At 39.4% G+C, this 25,135-nt stretch overlaps 1 protein-coding gene across 6 annotated transcripts; it reads left to right on the forward strand.

The window, feature by feature from the left end:
* Nucleotides 1-5,420: 5,420 nt before the first annotated feature.
* nfat5a (nuclear factor of activated T cells 5a) lies at nt 5,421-24,639 on the forward strand. Of its 6 annotated transcripts, XM_053476336.1 has the most exons (15): nt 5,421-5,766; nt 11,078-11,171; nt 11,322-11,444; nt 12,619-12,681; nt 13,172-13,745; nt 17,077-17,260; nt 17,422-17,612; nt 17,905-18,077; nt 18,202-18,336; nt 18,464-18,516; nt 18,595-18,727; nt 21,037-21,111; nt 21,212-21,336; nt 21,423-23,700; nt 23,802-24,639. In XM_053476336.1, the coding sequence occupies exons 5-15, from the start codon at nt 13,240-13,242 to the stop codon at nt 24,020-24,022; spliced, it is 4,074 nt and encodes a 1,357-aa protein (XP_053332311.1). In that variant the 5' UTR covers nt 5,421-5,766; nt 11,078-11,171; nt 11,322-11,444; nt 12,619-12,681; nt 13,172-13,239; the 3' UTR covers nt 24,023-24,639. The 6 variants fall into 6 exon arrangements, with proteins under 6 accessions (XP_053332311.1, XP_053332296.1, XP_053332304.1 ...); XM_053476321.1 differs by lacking the exon at nt 12,619-12,681; XM_053476329.1 differs by lacking the exon at nt 12,619-12,681 and having other exon boundaries at nt 11,088-11,171.
* The last annotated feature ends 496 nt before the right edge of the window (nt 24,640-25,135 follow it).

Below are 25,135 nucleotides of genomic sequence, written 5' to 3' on the forward strand. Positions count from 1 at the left end.
GGGGAGGTGTGAGGCGTAGCCTCCTTCGTCATGCTTGCTCTCTCTCTCTCCTGATTTCCTCCCTTTATACATGCAGTCATATCCACATACCCCTTTTCTTTGCAGCATCCACAGCACAATGGCAATGAAAGACAATGGTAAAAAAAAACTAAAAAACAATCGCCATCTGTTAAAATCTGCTACAAAAATTGTGCTAAGGAGAAAAAATATTAGAGGACCCAGCAAGAGATTCAAAAGAAATTAAAATATGAAGCTACGCATAAGTGATAACCTCTGGTAGTAAATGTAATACTGTCACTTCATGTTTTGTTAAACAGGGGCCAATATTAAAGGACATGTATTACTTTGTGAAATCAAAGCTATATGTACATATGGAGATACTGTACTAATGGGGCAATCAGATAAGTAACCAGGTGAGAGAAAATACATCCATCTCTCTTTTGAAAGAGTTTTGTTTTCTCACACAAACATTAATTCTGCTTTAGTTCTGTGCAGTTATAGTGAATTGACTTTGTTCTGCTTGATCTGTGCTGGCTGCAAACCTGACCTGATAGAGCTCTATAGATTCCATGAAGATGGCTACAAAATAATTACCTGGTACCATACACAACAACACTTTATTAGGAAATATCTAAAGCAGCCAATCATGTGACAGCACCAAAATGAAAAGAAAAAGGTTCAGGTGGAGCTTTGTGTTCACACCAAACATCAGCATGAAGAAAAAGTGTGATCTCTATGACTATGTTTGTGGCCTTGGTACTGGTAGCAGAAGGACAGGTTTGAGTAGTTCATAAATTGTTAATCTTTGGGGATTTTCACACAGCAGCAGTCTTTAGAGTTTACACAACTTGGTTGAATATAGAAGGTTAGACTCCTGCCTCAGGTCTGTGTGTTCTCCCAATACTTGTTGGGTTTCCTCCGGGTTCTCCGGTTTCCTCCTGCATGGAGAAGACATGTACATTAGGCTAATTGACATTTCCAAATTGCCGTAGTGTGTGACGAGTGTGCATACTTGTGCCCTGCCACGGACTGGCACCCCATCCAAGTGTACCCTGCCTCCTATCCCCTGGGATAGGCTCCAGGCCTCCCGCAACCCTATACAGGATAAATGGTATAGGGAATAAATGAATGAGACAAGAATCAAACCCGGACCCTGGAGGTGCAAGGCGACACTGCTAACCACTACTTCACTATTACTGAATAATGAAGGGTGTTTATGACAAAATAGGATTTCAGAATATAAACTCGCTGTCCACTTTAACAAAGAACATCTGTGTACCTGCCCATTCATGCAGATATACAATTATAAATAATGGTGCAACAGCTCAGTGCACCAAATCACACAGATACAGGTTAAGAGCTTTGGTTAATGTTTTATGTTGGCCATCAGAATGGGGAAAATGTGATTACTGTGTCTTTAATTGTGGCATGGTGGTTAGTGCCTAGGAGTCTAGGTTTTATCCTGCTGATAACCAGGGATTCTCACTCACATCAATCTCTAGAGATTATACAGAATAGTGCAAAAAGAAAAACACTGAATGAGCAATAGTTCTGTGGGTGGAAATGTCTTGTAGATAACAGATGTCAGAGGAAAATTGCCAGTTTTGTTTAAGGTGCCAGGAAGCCTCAGATTCTTGTTCCTGGTTGCCAGGAGGAGAACCTGCCCAGACAGAACACATATGTCTCACCAATGTCAACCTCAGAGCCTCCTATTTATAAAGTCTGACACGCATCAGTGGATATCTTCTGAGGTGTAGTGCTCTATTTTTCCAGGCCCTCAAAAAACTGTGTTTTTTAGGTAAGCTTTCACTTAAGGTAAATTGGCAAAAAACACCATTAATTTGCTATTTCTGTGATAGTTAATAAAGTTGCTGGTAAGACACGACTGGGTGTGCCATAGACAGACGAAGAGCACAGATGACGGCTTATCCAAGTCTCAGGTATTTATGTTTACTGTTACTGTGCTCCTTCTTGTGCTGGGTCCTTTTGATGGCATTCAGTCCAACATTTAAGTTTCTTAATTTGAATCATGTCTCTTCATTATACACACACACACACACACAATATTAAAAAAGCTATTTTGGGAATTTAGTATTGATTTTTAGATTGGATTGTAAAATATTTGCAGTCTAAATTGTCTGACCTAAACAAATAAAGATCGTAGTTAACAAAGCCCAACTACAGAGTGGGCGGCCACTACAGCTTTGGTTTAGAACCCAAACATCACCTGGTGGACATCTTTGATTAAATGCTGACATCTCTCAGTGACATATTGCAATTAGCAAATGTTCTCTGTAGTAAATCTTGGAGATATAATATTATATGTTGGGTGGACAACAAACATATAATCTGCCAGACAAATGCGTCCTGTTAGGGTGATATGGGCTTCTGCTGTTGTAGCCGATCAACCTTAAGGTTTAAAGTTTTGTCTTCACCACAATTGTGACGAGTGCTTATTTGCAGTGGTGGGCAAAGCACACAAATGCTATACTTGAGTAGAAATGGAGATACCCAAGTACTAAACTTGTATTAGCTAATGGTAGCCTTTAAATCATAGAAAAAGAGTTTTTCTTTTTGTCTATCTCTCTCTTTCCTGACTGTAAACGTGTCATCTGTCTGCAAACATTTCCACTTCTGATTCAAAAACACCTGCTTTTAATATAGGGAAAGCAAATCACACAATTACAAATTATAATAATCAGTACACAATATTCCAACCTCCAATACTACACACCATTATGGTTAAGTAACGTGACATCATGCAGAAATGTACTGAAGTAACAAGAAATAGGATTTCGTGTAGTAAGAGTAGAATGTGTCCTCTAATAACACTACTCAAGTAAAGTACAGATAATTTAAATATATACCTCAGTACAGTAACAAAATTTCTTTCTTGGCTTAAGCCCTTCAGTAGGGAACTGGGTCCTAGACTTCCTGACCAACAGATCTCAAACTGTCAGGATCCATGACACCATCTCCTCCACCATCACCATCAGCACAGGCTCGCCTCAAGGTTGTGTGCTGAGCCCCCTCCTGTTCACTCTGTTGACGTATGACTGCATAGCGAGACACTCCAGCTGTCATATAGTCAAATTCGCAGATGACACAGCAGTAGTGGGACGCATCACTGACAACGATGAATCCTATTACAGAGAGGAGGTAGAACAACTGGTACAGTGGTGTAGGGGAAATAACCTCTGCATCAATGTAAAAAAGACCAAAGAGATGGTGGTGGACTTCAGAAAGGACAAGCGAACTCCTCTCCCCCTACACATTGATGGAGCAGTTGTGGAAGTGGTCTCCAGCTTTAAGTATCTAGGCGTCCATATAGCTAAGGACTTAAACTGGAGCGTCAACACCTCAGGCCTGATTAAAAAGGCCCACCAGCGCCTCTACTTCCTCAGGAAGCTAAAATGAGCTGGGCTTGGAAGCCTGGTTCTAAAGAGTTTCTATCGAGGAGCGGTTGAAAGCATCATCAGCTCCTACATCACTGTGTGGCATGGCAATAGCACCGAGGCTGCACAGAGGACAGTGGGGAGCAGGCTCCCCTCTATCACCGAACTGTACACTGCAAGATGCAGAGGAAGAGCCCTCCGCATTATTAAGGACTCCACCCACCCTGCACATGCTCTATTTCAACCTCTTCCCTCGGGCAGAAGGCTGAGGAGCCTTCAGTGCAAGACCACCAGGCTCAAAAACAGCTTTTACCCTGAAGCAATTAGACTGCTGAACTCTAGCTGTGCTCTCTATGTCCTCTCCCATTAAACACAATCAAACTTTTAGTGTCATATATAACTCTATGGTGCAATACATAAATATAACCCTATAAGTCGAATATACAATGTGTGCAATACAGCCTCTAAAATGTGCAATACACTATGTATAGTTTGTGTCTAATTTCCTGCATAATATATCTCTGACTGCTCTTATTTATATTCATGTATATACTGTACATATTTACACCCTCATATTTATAGTACTATGCTATCTCTGAGACTTAAACAGACCTGGGTCCTAATTTCGTACCAGAACATGGAAGTGTGCTGGTATGAGAATAAAGCTCCTTGAATCCTTGAAAATGAATTCACTTAGTTACATCTCACTTCAGTGACTTAGTGGTTAGCTCTATGAGATCTCCAGGGTCGAGGATTCGATTCCCACCTCCAGTAGGTGTGTGTGGAGTTCGCATGTTCTTCCAGGTCTTGGTGATTTCCTCCAGGTGCTTAAGTTATCTTTCACAGTAGAATGACATGCAGATTAGGCTAACTGGTGTTTTCAGGATTTCTGTAGTATGTGTGTGTTTGTGTGCCCTGCAATGGATTGATACCCTGTCCAGGATGTACCCTGTTTTGTCACCTGGGATAGGCTCCAGGCCCCCCACGACCTTGTGTAAGTGGTATAGAAGATGAATGAATTATACCAACAACAATGCCATGGTCACAGCATTGAATGTAAACATTAACTGAAACTCTTGGCCTGTGTCTGTATGATTTCATACACTGTTTTGCTGCCACATGATTGGCTGATTGAATTAATCAGTCTATATAGAGAGACATATAGAGTTTGCATATAAATGTCTATATATACAGTATATATGTGTAAGTGTCTATGTGTGTAAAATGTGTTGAGCATGTTATATTCTTGACATGTCTTCTTCACTGAACAATGTTTGCACAGGTATAATGTATATTACCATATATACCTCTCCTTATTAACTATAACCTCTCTCCCCTGTACAAATGGGTCCATACCATCATTACCATCCATCCATACATCCATCCATCTACGAACTTCTGTAGTCCAACTAGGGCATGACCATGGCAGGGCTTCCGGTAAACATCCAGACACATTTTAAAACTACAGGTATTATTGGAAATTACCTAATCTGCATGTCTTTGGACTGTGGGAGGAAACCCCCTGAAGAACCTGGAGGAAACCCCCCCCCATGCACACAGACCCAGAGGTTGGAATTGAACCCAGACCAGGGATGCAAGCATTGCCTTTTTGGAAAATGTTTGAATAAAATTTTGAGAAGGAAAAAAACAGGATTTACTGCTTTATGGCCTTCAAATCAACAGATAGAGAGTACACGGAATGCAATTACTATCCACTCTGAGGTTGACTTCTAAAATCTTTGTTTCACTGACGTAGAAAATCATTATGTCACATATAAAAACCAGTAATAAAAATGCACAGGAATCTATTTCCTACACACAGTTAACAAGTGTAAACATCTGTCTAGAGAGAAAGAAGAAACAGATGAAAACGCGAACAGCTGCATTTCAGCCGCAGCTCCAGCGACACGCGCTCTGCTGACAGAACCCCAACTACCCCCCCCCCCCCCCGCCCCCCCCCCCCCCCCCCCGAGAACGCGTGCGCATGCGCGCGAAGGGGGCGGAGTCGTTTAGGAAAGTGAATGGCTCTTATGGCTAACTAGAGCTAGTCAGATGGGTGAGGAAAAATTCATCGCAAAGCTCGCGTTCCAGGATATGAAATAGACGCAGGTGTCTACAGTCCGGTTTGAATGGAGTTAATAACCACATTTAAGCCTGAAACGGTGTCCTCGCCTACTTAGCTTGGCTTCTGCAGCCTCTTGCCCATTGAGCTGTCCGCTCGGAGGAGTGGGAGAAGCCGTTAGCCCTGCTCTCACCAGGCACCGAGCTAACCACACTGCTAACCCGAGCTAAGTTAGTATGCCCTCTGATTTCATAGCTCTCCTCAGCACGGATATCGACCTCAATTCACCCAAATCTCTGTATTCCAAAGGTAAGCGTTTTGGATATCGTATCACTCTGCTCATTCGTGATGGACTAAACCCACTGAGGATTGTATTATTCTGGTAATGTTTAGCTAGTCAGCTAGCTAGCCCACTGTAGGCAGACTGTGTGTGCGCGCTTATGTGCGTGCGTGCGTGCGCGCGCGTGTGTGTTGCCTGACGGCGGCGGTGTGTTTTTGTTTTCTTACACTTCAGTGTCATTTGTTTCAGTGACGGCTTCACACCAGCTGTACAGTCCTTTACCAAGGCCAAGGTCTTCTGCTGATTATTTAACCTTGAACGGAGATGACACGAATGGGACATGTGTGATAATTGTATATATTTTTAAATAATTGTATATATTTGTCTGAATGCGAATGCCTATCAGGTTGTATACCTGTTTGGCGTTTAATAAATTTTTATAAAGTAATTTAGGCAGAACTGTAGTATATATTTTAATTGTATTGTTGTCACATTGTGGGAAAAGCTTTTTTCCCTTCATTTGTTTCATGATGTACTCCTGTACTAGTCCTGTGTTCGTCCAATAAAATGCTTTCTAGATTAACGTCTCTCGCTATGTGCAGGAGGCCCCCTGGAGGCAGAACGTGGTATAGCCCTTTTTGCAAATAAACGTTTTTGTCGGTGTAGTTTTTTTATTTATTTTTTAATAGGAAGTTCATTTATCTCACACTTATGGAACAGAGGGCAGTTTCGACCTTGATATAAAAAAATTCTGGATTTTACATCAGTTAGGTGTTTATTAAGTAATTTGACTTGAAATATGCCAAGAGTGCCAATATTTAGTATTATGTCGCTTTGATACTTTGCTGTTTACTTACTGTGACACTTACTTAAAGTGTTAGTTTGTTTTGTTGAGGATTTACTAAAATTAGTATTATACACCATCAGGACTGCTTGACAAGACAGTCATTTTCTATCATCGTACTCCTGGACTGATCAGTCCAAAGTCATTTAAAAAAACTACTGCCAATAAACTCTTCTTTGTTGTTCTGGTTCAGTTGGTTTAGTGTTTGTTTAGATTTGGCCAGGGTGTGGCATAGCACAAACCTTACTGGCTGTTATGTCCTTACAACAGCATGTTTAAGTAGACTGGCACTTAAGCATGCTGTTGCTCAGAATGAAATCCTGGCTCTCAAACCATTTAACCAGGACTGTAATAATGATGTAAGTAGATCTTGTGTCGCGTCTGCGTTGAGTGCTCTTGTGGGAAGAGTTACTGCATTAGACTGACATGTTGGTATAAAACGGTGCAAGTGGTTCATTGCAGAGCATCATGCATTAACAAACCCCTTAATCACACCTACAGGGAGTGTAGAGTAACCAGTCCGCCACTATCGCCCACATTGGGAGATCAGAGGAAACCAGAGATCCCAGGTGAAACCCAAAATGCAACAGGGAAATTATCCATGAGCATCGGCCTACAGCCAGCACAGACCTCAGATTTCTTCACTTCCTCACCTAAAAAAATCTGTTTCCATACTTGTGTTTTGAGTTTAACAAGCAATCCATAGTTCTGTATATATGTATAATTAGGGAAGCAATTGTTTGCTCCTATAAAACGATCCGTCCCATAGTGTTTATCATCATATCACACTGTTGTAGCTGTGTATCGATCGAGTGTGTTCTCGATAGCCAGTTAAACCTCTGTTTTTATATATCCTGGGTGATTAGATGAACGATGCGCCAATCAGTCGGTACAGTGTCTAGAGCTCTAGTTGTATCTGTACAAATCATTTGCACCAGATTTCATTCCTAAATGAAAAGAAAAATTCTGCATGAGCTAAATTTTATGCCTTCTTAATTTATGTGCAGCATCAGCAGCGTTATGCTAAATCTGTCTCCAAATCGAAAGACTTCTAATTAGACCCAGTGACTTTAAAAGGTTTTGTGACGAGTAGAGTATTTGAAATGTATACTTCACAACTTCGTTTTTAACACAAAGATGGATTATGAGAATGCTGAAATGTTGTGGATTGTTTTGGAATCTTTGCAGAGTTTACTGGTTCACTGTTTTTGCATCATTTTGAGAAGATGTACACAAAAATACTGACATGTCTGAAGGTTAGGCATGGTATATATCTTGATGCAATTCAATGTTTGTTTGTTTACCTCAATGATTTTAATGATTGTGACTCAATTCTGAAATGAAAAAAGAAACCAAAAGATATTGATTAAATTGCATAATCGATCATATCGCAAAGCTCTAGCAGGCGTGGCGACACACTGGGTCTCCTTATTGCTGCTTCACAGCTCCAAAGGTCTGGGTTTGATTTGCTCGCTCATATCTTTTCTGGTGGTGATCTGGGATGCCTGGGGCTGCATCATATTTGTAGTGTGAACATGAATACTTTTTGGTGCATCCAGGACCACAGCAATAAAGCGAAGCTTCATAAGCTTCATTGCCTCTGGTATGAATTAATGTGTGAATGCTGCTCCCAAATGGACCAGTGCATTCTCAGTGTTTGTGATGTTGGATTGCGAGACTGATCAAGACAAAGCAGTTACTGATGAATGAATGAATGAATTGATAAATACCGCAAGGGCAATTATTAGAATGGGTTGAAAAATATATATTTTAAAAAGTTCTCGTCCATAAGTATACATGTAGGTGTCATTCATACTATTGGATCATTGAATTGATTTCTAATTTAATTGAATTCTGCATCTTCACACTGTTATGAATATGTACACCGGCTACTACACTGTTTCCCAAAGAGCAGTAAACCTGTCTCGTTTTAACCTCACACTGGCCCAGTCTGAAGTGGACATATCTGTTTATCAAAGTCAGGGCCTTGTCCTATTAAAGTGGTGAGTTTAGATATTTGTTTGAGTTTACTGATAATTTTTTAAAGAGCTTCTTCACAACCCTACTGTGTTTTTCAAAATTGCACCTGACCAGGTTCTCTTGTCACAGGGAGACACAAGCTTTATGTTGTAAGTTTATGTTGCATGTAGCACCTTGGTCCTGGAGGAACGTTGTTTCGTTTCACTGTGTACTAACTGTATATGGTTGAAGTGACAATAAAGCCTACTTGAACTTGAAGCGGGATTCACTATGATTCGAGAATCATACTGCAGACTAGATGTGCCTGTGACTTTAGTCACATGGAATTTAATTGCACACTCATAAGCACATATTAAAAAAATACAGCGCCATCTGTTGAAATTTGAGATAAATTAATACTTTTTTAAATAAAAAAAATGTAAAAAAAAGAAATATATAAGGGCATTTTCCATTTAAGTTTCAAAGAAGCATAACTTTTATTCCCTTGAGGCAATTGCGATGACACAAAGCCTATATGTTACCTCAAGCTCGGCCAAATGCACCCATTAAAATTTGTTTTGTAGTTTTTGCATAATGCATGCACAAACAAACAAAAAACTGACAGACAAAAATTCAGAAAACTTCTCCGTCGTGTCAGGGCCTATTACTCTGTTACTCATCTTATGCCCCCCCCAAATAATAAAAAAAAAAAAGATCTTCAGTGTACATGCCAACTTTGTAGCTATTATATGTGTATGTAAATAAACAAACATCATATAGTCTTATAATGGTTACAATTAAATCAGCTTTTGCAGGTTACATTTGAACACACAGACCGGCTTATCAGTTTATGATCGTTTTCAACTGTTAGCCATTTAAAATGTAAAAAGCTCGCATGTAGCATTCTCCAAATAATACTTTATATAATTTAACTAATATATTTATAACAAGCTAGCTATAAAAACATAAAATCACATTTGGATTTCCTGTGTCTGGACAGAAACTAATCTGGAGAAAAATGTCTTTATCAGTCAGGACAGACTGTTAAACTAAAGGTCTCTTATTGTGCGGAGTTTGATACTTTTGCTCTAAAAATAAGCATTGATATCTGTGATATATTTTTTTCTGTATGTTTTTGTAGTTTTACTGTGGTGGTTTCTAAACACTTTGCATGATAATCCTCATCTACCCAGGCAGGTTTGATCTGTTTCTAGCAGACAAGACTGGTTGTGGAGTTTAGCCCTAAGGGGGGGGCACTGCCTCTTATAAGAATGTATGATGTACAAAACAGTGAGGAGAGAGTGTGTGTGTGTGTGTGTGTGTGTGATAGAGAGTAAGGGAGATTTTTCTTTTAATTGTACATCAGGAAATGAACAGTGTTGGATAGATTAAAAAGTGAAATGTTTGAATTGACACCAGAGTATTTATGAGCATGCTGTTATCTGGTGGAGGAACTCTCTCTCTCTCATAAATCAGCATTTCTCTTACCTCTTCTCTCTTCTTCAGTCTGTGCTCATACTGTTCATTAAAAAGCTTTATTTTAATGGATAGAAAATGTGAAGAATGAGGAATCTAGAGCGAAACTTACTTTTCATGGTTTAGATTTTTTTCCTCAGTTAATTAGACTAGCACATACTCCAGATAACGTGGTTGAGAGTCGAGCTACTCCTGCACGTAACTGAGTTGGACAAAGAGATTGGCCTAGACGCTGTCCAATGCACTACAGTTCCTGTCCTGGAAGTCAAATGAACTGCGAAACAGCAGTTTTATCTGCCTTGCGATAACACCATAACCACAAGAGATAGCATGTGTCTTGTTTCTACAAAATGTGAGGCATTCAAGCACGTACGAAATATACAGAGTTGTACCGTTGGCTATATTTTCACCTCCCAACATGCAACCAGTTTAACACTAGCTAACTTGCTTGATGATTGTTATGTTCTGTGCTGTAAAATGTCATCCGGGAATACAGAACTAACATGCTGAAAGGGACATATCTCCACCTGCCGTAGCAGAGTTCGACATACTTCAGTCAATAAATCAATTCCCGTGCTGAGCTCGTATAATAGGACATAAATAAACAGGCTGTAACCATAATTGTGCATATGTTACTGTGCTGTTGGTTAAATTAGGTTAGTTTCTGATGTGTGTGATTTAACCTGCTCCATTGCTTTGGCGTTAATATTACCAGTTAGCACGTACAGTATAAAGAAAACTGTACAGGTGCTTGCTGGTTATTTTTCTTATAGGACAGAGACATAGTTTCACCTTGCATGTAGTACAAACTTCTGCCAAACTTCTTCTCTGTTGCTGTGTGTGAAGTGCGTTTTGCCAGGCCTCATGAGAATGGGGCTTTCATTAGTCACCACCAGTGAGCAGAAAGATTCTGCGGCAGTATGCGCTTAGCATTCTTTCGGTGCAAATAATTCTGGAACTATACTAGGTGCCTTGGTTGATTCAAATCAAATTACAAAACTAGGGGAGAGGATTCTGTGAACAGTTTTTGTGTTAACCCCCCTCCCCCCGCTTTTTTTTAGGGATATTTAGAATTATTACAAAATTGAAGGATGGATGGTTTCATGTGGTTGAGATGAAGAATAGGAGGACTGAAATTCCGTGCCAAGTCCCAAGGTTAGGCTTTAGAGATTCAAAAACAATTTCCTTTTTTATTATTATTATTTCTTTTTTAAGTTCCGCAAAAACCATACACGACAAACGCACAAATGCAGTTCCTGATGTACTGTTTCTTATTTGCTCACATCCATGTTTTGCATGTTTCAGAGTCAGTGTATGACCTTCTGCCTAAAGAGCTTCAGCTTCCTCTAGCCTCACAGGACTTCCAAACTATGAGTCAGAAGAGTGGTGGAGAGGCCGGCCCTCTTCCCTCTGCTGCTGTGGCCTCAGGTAGACAACTTTCCCTCATGAGTTTCCTACAACCATCTTATCTCTTCTTTTTGTTGCCCAGAAAAAAACTAGTCATCCAATGTTCTCCCTCCTAATCAATCCTGATTTACTTCACTGCTGCCTTCTGCTCACTTTTGTGAGAATTTGTAAACATGCATGCAAAAGTGACCCCATTTTCACGTTTAGCGTTCCTCTTTGGCCTTGATTAATTTTGCCAATCCATCTCTCTCTCTCCAAGTTCATAACATTGCATTTGTTAACATTTCCTAATAGTTTTTTTTTATTTTTTTTTTTATATCATCTGCCATACTTTACTTTTTTTCCCCAAGGTCTGTTTCTTTTCACAGGTACTTGCATTTTGGTGGAACTCTGTCAGTCTACTGTTCAGTTCTGTAACCAGATTCATTTGACTCATGCCAATAAAACCACTAAAATGTTTAAAGAATTTCCTGTTATTGCTCAGAGTGAGCGAGAGTTGTTTTTGCCCAGACCACTTTCTGGCATGCGGCCACCAAAATCAAGTTAATGGTTAAGGTGACCCCAGAGGACTTTACTAACATTTGCCACCTTGGCACCTGTTTTAACTTTAAGAAATCTTTAAGAATATGGAGTTTTATCTTAAAATGTATTATTTATCATTTTGCTTAAAATAAATATAAATTAAGTGCATTTCCTCTGCTGTTCTTCCTTCTTTTAAGAACTGCTATGATTTCTAGTCCCAGAAATTATTACGGGGCAGTGGTGAAGGGTTATACTTTATATTTACTTATATTTTTTTTTATAAGTTCCTGTTCAGCTGCTTTTCTGCTTTGACAGGAATCTGAGCTGAAAATGGGGCTGTGCGTTTGAGGATCTGTTTTGGGGCAATACATTTTAGGTTTGTCAAATGGAAGACGATGAATCAGAGTTAAAATTTCTGAGTATTTAAATAAATATAAATTTACTGAGTATTACAAGATTTAATGCTGGCTCTGTTCAAATTTTTTATTTTATTTTCATTATTATTTTTTATTATTTCACCAAAATTTGTTTTTGGTACTATGTGCTCTGGTTAACACCAGCATTGATTTGTGCACAAAATTGCTCATTTACCAAAATTTGCTGATATTGACATTGGCTGACCTTTGACCAGCACTTACTGCATTTTTGCTGTCATTTGTCGTTTTTATTCCAGGGAGTTCCCTCTGAAACAGGGAGAGTCTGCTTATAAAATGGTCTGCAGTTCTCTGCTTCGTAGGTCAGAAGCTTGTTTATTCTGTATCCATGGCTATGCTCAGTCCCAACCAAATCCTCCAATTGGCATGCATTAGCTGACATCTGAAAATTATAATTTGAGCCCATTTGTTTTGATAGGTTGTGTTGATTATAGTTCAGCGGTTAATTATGCGATAACTCTTACACATGCTCTGTATGCCTTACGCATGTTTACATGGCACAGGATTTAATATTTAACATTTACACCTGTAATTTATAATAGAATTACATGAAGTAATGATAATACATTTATTTATTTACATGTATTAATTAATGGATAGAAAGGAAAAGGAAAAAAATGCTTTTTATAATTGATTAAGTGATATTATTGCTTTGTATTTAATTTGGGGGGCGGGAAATTGGCCTAAAGGGTTAGGGCAAAATCATGCACAAATTGCACTTGCTTGATCGGGACTGCTAGCCAGTTTTGTAGTAACAAGCATTATTAACCCTCCGCATTGTGCACACTACAGATGCAGCCACCGCCTGTGCTGTTTCATCCTCCCCTGGAGGGCACAACAGTGCTTCTTCCTGTCCCAGCATGCACTGTGCTACGTCAGCTCCAGAGCCGTCTTCCAGGCTTCACTGTCTCCCCGTCGAGGTGCTGGGAGCGGAGCCTGGTTCGGCTTCTGGTGTCAGCGGGACTGCTGGGAATGATTGTGTCGGATCGGCAGCCCATCAGAGCCAGATGACACCCTCAAAGCGACGCACCGTCCTTAACATCTCTCCACCTCCCGAAGACCTGCTCGACGACAGCCGCATGTCCTGCCAGGACGAGGTAGCAGTCAACCCAGACTCTGAGCAGAGTGGCAGCATATGGATGGACGACTCCGTTTCAAACTTTAGCATGCTGAGCAGTAGTTCATATAATGACAACACAGAGGTTCCTCGGAAATCCCGTAAGCGAACGCCACGCCAGAGGCCGGGCCCGAAGCCCGTGGCCAGGGACGAATCGAACATGGATGTGTTTGATGCTGACAGCGCAAAAGCTCCACACTTTGTACTTTCACAACTCGGCTCTGACGGAAAGGGCAGTCTCAAAGGAAGGTGGGTTGACTTCTTTATCTGACTTTTTGACATTTGGTAACCTGTGTAAGTCTTTAGGAGTTAAGTTCTTAAAATTACAAAATGGGTAAGCTGAGCTTTGGTTTGTTGGTTGGTTGTTTAGTATTAAGACAGAGGCCAGTTGTAGAGTCAGTCACTACCACTACCAATACAACCCCACCACCAGCTTGTCAAAGTAAACAAGGGCGACAAAATTTGGCTCAAGAGACTTCGCAACCTAACTTCTGAATGATGAACGAACATTTGTTAGAAAATATACCTCATCAGCGTAATCTCATTTTCTAGGAATACAAAAAAAAGTTAAATGCAGCTTCTTAGTGTCAGGAGCTTAGAGGCCCTTGTGCATCTTTTTTATGCTTTTCTGGCCACAAGCTTCAGAATCAATTCTGTAAACACAGGCATTTCTACAGCAGTTTCCATACCTAAAAAAAGCACTAATGGAATTTGCAGCTTTGCTTGAATATGCAGTAAGTGTAAATGTATTTAACTTTATTTGCTCACTTCACTGTTTTTTGAGTCTTGCAACTTCCGTAGTATTTTTAGAGTACTTTCCAGCTTACTTGGATGTCAAAATAGGTACAGTAAGGTTTGGCAGGTCTGGTGCAGATGTTTAAATATTTATTTTTGGAATTTTCTATCCCACCCCTCACCCCTGTGCAGGCAAATGAGTGAGAGAATCTCACATCCGCACAGTCAGATGGCCTCTTTGTGTGAGAGTAGTCGCTTTTGGCCACATTTAGAGTTGAGAGGTGCCACAGTCTCTAGCCAAAGATAGTAGTCTGGTTTAAGAGTGCTCTTTAAAGCGATGCAAGCTTGTAGACATGTGCATCTCTCCAGAAGACTGCCAGAAATTGCAGAGGCTTAACATTACAGTTATAACAAAAAGGGCCAATGTAAGAAGTTATATCAGGTCTTTTTTTTAACATGTATGCAATCTTTTAACATTAAACAATTGCACACATCCAGGTTGTATTAACTGTGGCCACTGGTTATACGGTACAGTATCGGGGTTGGCAACCTTAAACACCGAGAGCTATTTGGACTCGTTTCCCACAGAAAAGAAAACACCAGGAGCTACAAAACCTTTAAAAAACTGTATAGTGTGTTGCATTTATGAAATTAATAAACTGCTACAGAGAAAACTAAATTTTATTTCTACATGAAACAAAAACATTTTGAACTCTAAAAAAAGAAGACGCTTGGTTTAAGGTTACTTTAAAATAAAATACTCAATGTCTATTTGAGGTTTTTGAGCATTTATGAAATAAAAAAAAACCTATCCCACTGCAGCAAACCAAAAATTTAGTCTTCTTCTGAGTGCAGTCAGTCTTTTATTGCGTGTACTGGAGCGATAAAAAAATTAAACACATTTTATTTTAATGTTACAAGATCACCATTCTGTTCAAATTCACATTAAAAAGGCTAATGACCATAATTAAAATGAATTTTAATTAAATATTTATTTATTTCCAAAGCCACTGGAAGCTTGTAATGGGTCGTTCATGAACGATTCATTCTTTTTGAACGAATCTTTAACGTGACTCGAAAGAACGAGTAGTCTCGGAGAGTGATTCGTTCATTTTCTACTGGGCGCACATTCGCAATTCATCACAAGACCTCTGTAGGTTAATGTACAGGAAACAGAATTCGGCGATTCTACTCCAAATCGTTCGTTCTTTTGTCACGTGACTCCCATTTTGTCAGGTGAGCTACTCATTCTGTTAATTATATTATGTCCTTATCTTTGCAGGCCTTTTTTTATTGAAAATGCAACATTTTAGTTTATTTCTATTCATATTAAAATAATTAAATGAACTAAATGACTCAAACAAAGATTTGTTCATTTTGATGAATGAGATTCAAAGAACTGAATCACTAAAATGATTCAATCACTTTCCATCAATCCTGGGAGCCGCAGCAGAGAGACGAAAGAGTCGCATGTGGCTCCAGAGTCGCAGGTTGCCGACCCTTGGTCTAGTATATAAGTACTTGTGGCCTGAACCAATTTAAATATTTTTTGCTCTGTACCCCAACATAATGGTTTAAAATGAGACAATCAAGATGCAAGTCTAAAGCTGATGTGTAGACTTTTAGCTTTCTTTCAAGTGGTTTAACAACTTAAGTGGTTTTATTGCTTGAACTGTTTACGACTTTTGTGTTTTTTTTTTTTTGTTTTTGTTTTTTAACTGGTTTAGAAGTTATTGTGCAAACTAACAATCATATTATTACTGTTAATACTTGGATGGAACATTTGTAGTCAATAACTGCCTGAAGTCTAAACTAGTGGACATGAACACGTGCTGTTTCTTCCCTTGAGGTGTTTTGCCAGGCTCTTACTGCAGCTGCCTTCAGCTGCTGCTTGTTTGTGGGTCTTCCATCAGTACTATAATGTGTTTTGACACAACCTGGGGAGGATGTAGATCTTTTAGAATTCATCTTTCTGCTTCTATTGGCAGTCAATATCACCTGTAAACACCAGTGACCCACTTCTACATGTCTATACCTCTAATGCCTCCTCCACCGGGTTTAGGAGATAATGTTGTATACTTTGGATAATGAACCCTTCCTTTCCTTCTCCACCCCATCCTATTCTCTTACTATCATTCTGTTAGAAATAAATCTTAGATTGGTCTATACAATTTTGCCCAAGAACTGGGCAGACTTTTATTTTACATGGTTTTAGTCTTCCTGACCTTTCTGTTTCTCTCTTTGCAGTGGTTTGCTTTGTGAGGTGTTGTTGTGTTTCAATTGTAAACTTTCAGTAATACTTTGGAATCACCTGCAAATTTTGTCATGAAAAAATTAGAAAACAGGCCACACTTTGGCAGTAAAACTGCTAAACAGGCAATAGTCAAAATTACTTTTGCGCATGTGACTGTGGAGGGACTCTGTAACTAAACAGTTAATTTTTTTTTTTTTTTGGTTAAAGCTTCTGAATTAAACCTTAAAGTCTACACCTCATTTACATATTGATTGCTTTATTTCAGTTCTGCGGTAATGATGTACAGATAAAAAAAAAAAAAGAAGATTGTCACTAGCCAAAGTATGAGTGTTTCCAATGGAAATGTGTCTTATTGTATATGAGCAAGTTTGAGAGTAGCCAGCATCCGGTCCAACAAATATATGTAAAAATAAATAACATACCACTGGGAAGATGAAAAGCATTATATGTTGGAACATATTAGGCCATACTCTTTGAATGACGGATCAGCATTAAAATTGTTATAACCAGGGCCGACAACAATTACCATCTCATTAGTTTATCATCTCATATCACCAGATGTGTTTTGTAAATTATGCTCTTTTTCCACAGCACCCTCGAGGTGGCTGGCAGTCAGAAAGGTGGAATTCTTTCAACACAGTATCCACAAAAGAGTGAGGGAAAAGAACTAAAGATTTTGATACAGCCTGAGACACAACACCGAGCACGATACCTTACAGAGGGCAGCCGAGGATCTGTCAAAGACCGCACACAGCAAGGCTTCCCGACGGTCAAAGTAACTAAAGACTGAAATTTATTTATGTATTATTTTAATATATATATATTTACTTATTTGTTTTTATTTATTACATTTAGCAACTTTTCATTGTAGGGCTGCAGCTTGTTTAATTTAAACTGAAAGAGGGTGTTTATGGATGTACTGTTGTCTTTTTCTAGTTAGAAGGTGCAAATGAACCAGTCGTTCTCCAAGTGTTTGTGGCTAATGATGCTGGACGTGTAAAACCTCATGGGTTCTATCAAGCATGTAGAGTGACTGGCCGTAATACGACGGCCTGTAAAGAAGTGGATATCGAGGGGACCACAGTTATTGAAGTGAACCTAGAGCCAAGCAGCTCCATGACCTTAGCGTAAGAATTTTCTTAATTAGTTTTCTTTATTTTGTTGTTGTTGTTGTTGTTGTTCTTTTGCCTGAAAGTTTGGCAATCTTTTTTTTATGTTAAACAATTTTTATGTTAAATAATATTTTAACATAAATTCAAATCAAATTCAAATGTTATTTATTTTATACAGTCATACACAGTCTGATATGCAGTGAAATGCTTATTACATAAAGAAAATCCTCTGTATATTTATTTTATTTATATCCTATAACTCTGCTGTACTGAAACTTAATCAGAGTGCTCTTTTATTTTTTCTCAGAGTGGACTGTGTTGGGATATTGAAATTGAGGAATGCAGATGTTGAAGCCCGAATAGGAGTGGCTGGCTCTAAAAAGAAAAGTACTCGGGCTCGTTTAGCGTTTAGAGTTAACATCCCCAGAACGGACGGGTCTGTCCTCACCCTGCAGACCCTTTCTTCACCAATCCTCTGTAGTACGTATATAAAAAGTTTGTGTGAAAGCTCCCAAGATAGTGTATCTCTGCGTGATGTACATTTTTTTAATTAATGTTTATGTCTAGGTTACTAGTTGATATTTTTTTGTTACCTGTTGTACAGCCCAACCTGCTGGAGTGCCTGAAATTCTCAAAAAGAGTCTCCACACCTGCTTAGTGACTGGAGGAGAGGAGGTCTTTATTATTGGAAAGAACTTCCTTAAGGGAACCAAAGTTATTTTTCAGGAAATTGCCACAGGTACCTCCGAGTTCTAGTTAATAAAATGTCTTTTTCACCAAGTCATCTTCTATTTTTATTAATCTGCTTTTTTTTTGTTAGTTTTAAAGTTATTTTAAAAACAAAACAATTTCTGCTTTTGCCTCAGATGAAAGCCCCTGGCAGGCTGAAGCAGAGATTGACATGGAACTTTTCCATCAAGTAGGTGCAGCTGGCTTGAACAATAGGTTATGCATTGGTGCATAGTTTCTTTATTTTTGTTTTTCTTTTTTCCAACAGAATCACCTAGTGGTCACGGTGCCTCCTTATCATGACCTGACGATAACCTCACCTGTATCAGTTGGAATCTGTGTGTTAACAAATGCAGGAAGAACTCATGAACTACAGCCTTTCACTTATACTCCTCAGCCAGGTTTGTTAAGTGTTTATTAACTGAGTCTAAAACTTTTATAAGTTGATTTTATTAAACATATTACAAAAGTAACTAATTACAGTAAAAGAAGAAATCATTGGATTACCAGTTATAGCTCGATTTGGGGTAAATACCAGGTTAAGACCAGTGCTATGTGTATTTGGTTGCCTAATTCTGGTCTGTGCTACAAATATCTGTGTGTATGTATGTGTGTGTGTGTGTGTGTGTGTATGTATATATATATATATATATATATATATATATATATATATATATATATATATATATATATATATATATAATATATACAGTGGAACCTCGGATTACAAGCTTAATTCGTTCCGGAAGCAGGCTCGTATTCCAAAACACCAAATTTAATTTTCCCATAGGAAATAATGGAAACTTAAATTATTTGTTCTACAGCCCCCAAAAAATAAAAAATAATACAAAATATAAAGTAAAAATAAAACAAATTAACCTGTACTTTACCTTAAAAAAATGTAAAAATAAATCCCGACAGATAAGGGTTTTCGTTTGCGCACGCAGGGTGTATGTGTGTAAAATGTGCGCGCGCGCGCACACACACATTAACGGATAGACTGTTTATAAAACTGTTTAAAAATTAGCGAGGAACATTCCTAGCCACACTCACGTGAGCGCATACTAACAGGATCACTGCTGTAAGTAAAACAACAACAACAAAACAAATTAAACACCTCCTTACCTTTGAAAACAATCGCGACAGAGAGGAGTTTGTGTGTTTATTTGGCAACCCGAGAGAAGGGGGGCTGAAGAGGGGGCTCGCTCGCGTTTACGGCCCCCTTCTCTCAGGTTGCTAAACAAACACACAAACTCTCTGCCTTACACAGACACACACACGCACACTCAAAAACACTGCAAGCACCAAGACCCAGCAGGGGAGACGATAGGTCTCGGCTTTACAGCTCCCCTTCTCTCAGGTTGCCAAACAAACACACAAACTCTTCTCTGTCGCGACTGTTTTCAAAGGTGAGGAGCTGTTTCATTTTTGTTGTTGTTTTACTTCACAGTAGTGATCCCGTTAGTATGCGCTCACAAGAGTGTGACTAGCGATGTTCCTTGCTAATTTTTAAACGGTTTTAAAAACGGTCTCTCCGTTAATGTGTGTGCGCGCGCACACGCACACGCACATCACACACACACACACACACACACACACACACACACACACACACACACACACACGCTGTATTCACCCAGCAGGAGAGACGATTACCTACAATTCCGCTGCAAGAGAGAGGCTCACTTGTGATGACGTAACGCTTGTTGTTAAAACAAGAAGCGCATGCGTGAAACATGATACTCGGTGCTCGTAAACTAAGACAATGCTAATTTTTCAAGCCAAAAATTATTTAAAATTGTTGCTCGTCTTGCGAAACACTCGTAAACCGCGTTACTCGTAATCCGAGGTTCCACTGTGTGTGTGTATATATAGTGTGTATGTAATACAGAAATGTTTTACCAAATATAAACAAGGGTGAGTAAAAATATCCGCACTCTGAATGTAGAATTCATTTAAATTAACTTTCTGAATAGATAAATACATAATTTTTCGACAAAATCTCCTTGCTTTTTTAATACACATTGTTGTCTGTCAACAAGGTTTTTTAATACACATTGTTGTCTGTCAACAAGGTTTCATATTCCCTCATAGAAAAAAAAAAGTTTTAGGCTGAGCTGCAAGCCATAAGTGCACCACTTTCTTCACCTTTCATCAGAACTGAATCTTTGTCCTCGTAGGGTTGCTTTCAGGGGACCAAACGAGTAAAAGTCCACCTGAGTTTTCCCTAATAATTTTCCAATCCTGGCCCTCAAGAATCCCAGAAAACTAAACGCATAAATTTTTCCAGTTTATGGTTGATTTTTGAACTTTTTCTTGGTCGGTGATTTAGGATGTTTTTGTTCCATGCTCTGCTGTGTGCTCTCACGCTTGTGGTAATGAATCCATGTTTGGTCACCAGTAATGATTCTATTTAAGAAACTTTCACCTTCCTTAGGGTATCGAAGTTTGCTAGTTTTGTTTGTAGACATCCAAATGCAAACAAAATTGTTTGTGGTCTTATGTGAGTTGTTAAAAAAACTAATCACAGCATGCTGCTTTTGTTTCGTGCTAATCACAAGTGGGGCATTCATTTTTGCTTGCATTGTATTTACAAGTAAACTAACTTACCCTCGTAGACAATTTAATGCATGTGCCACTTTAAGCAGGTTGTCTAATATCTTTAATGTTGTAGATGAATGTGTCAGTAATATTTTGTTTTGTCATGCAGAAAAAGTGGATGTTCCTGTGAAGTCAGAATTGTCAGTAACAGCCAAGCCTTGCACTTTTGAAGAGCACATAAATGGTGTGAGATTTAGAACTTATATTTAAGTCGTTTCTTTGGTTTAGTCAAAAGTTTACCTTGTTTTTGAAATTTACCTTTGTTTTAACTCATTTGTTTGCAGCAATGCAAACAGGCACCAGTAGTCTCAACAGTACTTTAATGGCTCCGATGATATCCATAGTCAAAAGGGAAGAAGTGACCCCAATGGAAATCTCTACCAACGCTACAACATCTAACATTTTTAAGGTGAACTGTAAATCACTATTACAATTAAATGTTAATAAAAGTTTAACATAAAAATATTAAAACGTTAATTTTTGTAACTTATCCAGCCTGCAGAGGTCCTTAACTCAGACCAACAGATTTTGGAAATTACCACCATCCTTCCTACTAGTAGTAAATCCTTTCCTAGCCCTGTGCCTCTGCCTACTGTTGACGCACCACAATCAGTGCCCACAATGTTAGTAACTCCAAAGCCCCTTACAATTATTCAGAAACGGGATATGCCCCCTGCACCATCATTTCAAGTCACCTTATTAGAAGACACCACAGTTCTTCAGCCTGTGCCCCCGCAGGTCCCTCAGCAGTTCTTGAGGGAAACTCCGGAGACCTTGTCTCCAGAAGACAACAGTCCAGATGGAACAGGAATGGTGGTAGTGGGGATGGAGTCCAGGCCACCCCCATCCCAGCAACACCAGGTTCAGACCATTTTGCCTCAAGATGAGGTAGCACAGCTAGAAAGAGCTGTCAGGGAGTTGCAAGAACAACAGCAACTTAATTCTGTGCTTTATGATTCAAACCCTTCTGCTGAAAATCTTCAGCAACATGTCCAGGAAAATATGAACAGTTTGAGGCTGGGTGGCAATGAGAATACTTTAATGAATCAACAGCAGCAGCAACAAGAACATAATATATTGCAGAATCTCCAGCAACAGCATCAGAAAGCTCTGGTTGATCTGCAGCATCAACAAACTGTACTGAAGAATCTCCAACAACAACAGAAGGTCTTGGAGAACTTTCAGCAACAAAATCTTGGAAATCTGCAGCAGCAACAGTCGCGTCAAAAGGTTCTGGAAAATCTGCAGCACCAGAAGGTTCTCGGGGACATACAGCAACAAAACTCTTTGGTGAATATTCAGCACCAGAAAGTACTTGATAATCTGCAACAGCAACAGCAGCATCAGCAGAATCTAGAAAAACTTCAACAAGAGCAACAGCATCATGAGGTCTTGGAAAACTTGCAGAAACAGTTACAGTCAGAGCTCTTACAGCCACAGATTCCCATGCAGTGCACACCAAGTTTCCAAGTGCCACAAGATCAAAGCACCACACAGATTGATGGTCCCTTGTCACAGCCATCTGGTGGTTTTCTTCAGAATTCATCTGCACAGCCACAGCAGCAAGCACTTTTTCAACAGGCTGGGGGGCTACTGACTATTCAGACATCCAGCTTTCTTCAGCAGCCACCCTCCGAAAGCTCACCTCCTCAGCAACTGTTTCAAAGTCACACACCTATTACTGACACACAGGAACCACAGACGGGGCTCTTTGTAAGTCCCAAAGCTACCCAGGTCCAACCTGATTTATTTCCCAATGCTGTAACCATGCTGACAAGCACTAACTTATCTTCTGAGCAACAGGCTTCCTCGACTACCCTGTTCATTTCTCAGGGTGTACTGCATAGCCAAATAGCATCTAATAATTCTCAAAATCAGCAACAGCAACAAATAGCTTTTCTCACTCCCATGGAAACATCAAGCTCAACAACCCAATCAGTGTCTCTTTTTCAAGGACAACCCCAGTTGACCACTCCACTGGAACAGCTTTCTTCACAGTCTCAGCAAATACCAACACCCCAGCAAGCTTCCCTGTTTCAGAATATTTCTACAATATCTCCAAATCAGGGCCAGCAGCAACCACAGCCTGGCTTACTGTTTTGTACTACTCCTGTTAATCCCCAAGACCTCTCTCAAACTCTCCTGTTCAGTACACAGAATCAGGGTCCAATGGGTGGCAACCCACTGCCGCAAAATATCTTCCAGGACCAGCAGCCCATGCAGGTGGTCCCAAGCCCTGGTAATATTACAGCGGACAACACCACAAACCAGACTACAGTCTCTCCATCACAGTCAACACAAAGTCCACAGATACTTTTCCCCCAAGCCAGTGTAGTGAACGTGGCTCAGCAAGACTCAACTGAGCCGATGTCATTTCAAGATGAGGCTTCTGTTGTGGGTCACTCGTCTGCTGGTATACCTGCAACCCAGCCAGGACTATTTCAGGATCAGCAACCAATGCAGGTTGTCCCAAGCGCTAGCAACTGTGCCACTGTTGCTCCCTCAGACCAGGGCGCTGTTAGTATTTTCTTGCCACAGGCAGCCATTTCAGCGCTTCAAAGTGGTGTAGCCACTCAAGAGTTACCTCAGACTGCTACAGCAACTGCCATTTTTAGTGGGCAGGGTGGAGTGGCAATTGGAGGGTTGCAGAGCTCCACTGCCTCATCTAGTCAACAGACTCCTGATTCGCTTTTTCAGACAGCTTTAGGGGGAACCCTCAACCAGCCTGGACAGCCAGGACAAACAGGCTTATTTATATTTGAAATCCCCACTGGTAAGTCTACTTTGTGATCATGCCTCATTTATCGCATAAACAGGGTACTGTATTTTCTAGAATCTCACCAATCCAAATAATTTTTTTGCTCTATTTACTAGAATGTGGTCAGTTATTAACCCCTCCTGGTCCTGCGTTGACAGACCAGCTTGTCACCATGGGACATCCTAGATCAGATCATAACCAGAACCAGCTTCAGACCAGTGCACAGATTCACAGTTTACTAGATCAGTCCAACAACCTCAGCGAGAAGATTGATGAACTACTAGAGCAGTTTGAGGAACAAGGGAAGACGCTTCCCAGAGACTTCTTAGAACAGTAAAATAAGTTAAAACGTCACTCCGAGTAGGTCTTCTTGAGCTCAGCTGTGAGCTCACAGTCAAGAGTGACTTGGGCAACTTGAAGGATCTAAGTTTTTAAAGCCTTTAATATATGTTTAATAGATTGGTTGTTCCAGGTGGGTATAAATTATGGAACCAAATAATTGGGGCCAATAAAATGTTTTGTCAAGTCAGTATTGTGATCTGTCATGGCATTTTATATTTCGGCGGTATGTCATGTTGACAAATTCCGTCTCCGGTTATACTTTATCATCGTCCACCTGTCTAACAGAAGCTGACACAAGTTCTTTAGCTAAACTGTTGTCAATCTGATGTAATACATTGGACTAATTAACTGTCTGTGAATTTTTAGATGGTGTGTTTAGCACTTTATGGGTTTTTGAAGTGAGTTCTATGCTTTTTAGCTTTCAAACCATTTGTATCCATATTTGCCTCTTTTTATAGTCTTTCCTTAAAGATTCTCTATTTTGTACCAGCTCCGTCATATTTACTCTCCATTTTCATATTAACCTATATAACGAGCCATGGCTACTACTTTTTTTTTTATTTTTTTTAAGCTAATTGTATGCTGCGTTCTTTAGTTTCAATCCATACGTTATACGTTGTATATATTTGTATAAATTATATTTTTGATTGTCATCTAATATATTTTATAAAGAAGCGGTCCATCTTTGGTCATTCCTGTCATAGACATTTTATATCACTTGTGTTTATTGTTACATAATGATGATGTGTCAGATACATACATAAGCTAGCTTGGTGGACTGCCCTAAATATATACAGTATACTATGTAATACATAGCAAGGTATCAGTGATCATTCATTGGACCTAAAAAGAAACTGTTGTAAAAGTGTCTATATCAGGAAATTCCACCAAGCTATCGATATGCATGCCCATGACGATGTGTTTGCTGTCTGTGTCTGTCTGTTAGTGTGTGTGTTTAATAGGAGACAGTAGTGTGTTAATATTTGTACTATGTTACCTGAGTTTCAATCCATGTTTTTATATTAAAACACATTACATGTACCGTTTAGTTGAGCACTAGCTACTGGAAAAATTTATTAATGTAAAAAGTTGATTTAAGCATCATTTT

The sequence above is a fragment of the Clarias gariepinus genome, chromosome 2, assembly GCF_024256425.1.
Source record: "Clarias gariepinus isolate MV-2021 ecotype Netherlands chromosome 2, CGAR_prim_01v2, whole genome shotgun sequence".
Taxonomy (NCBI): Eukaryota; Metazoa; Chordata; class Actinopteri; order Siluriformes; family Clariidae; genus Clarias; species Clarias gariepinus.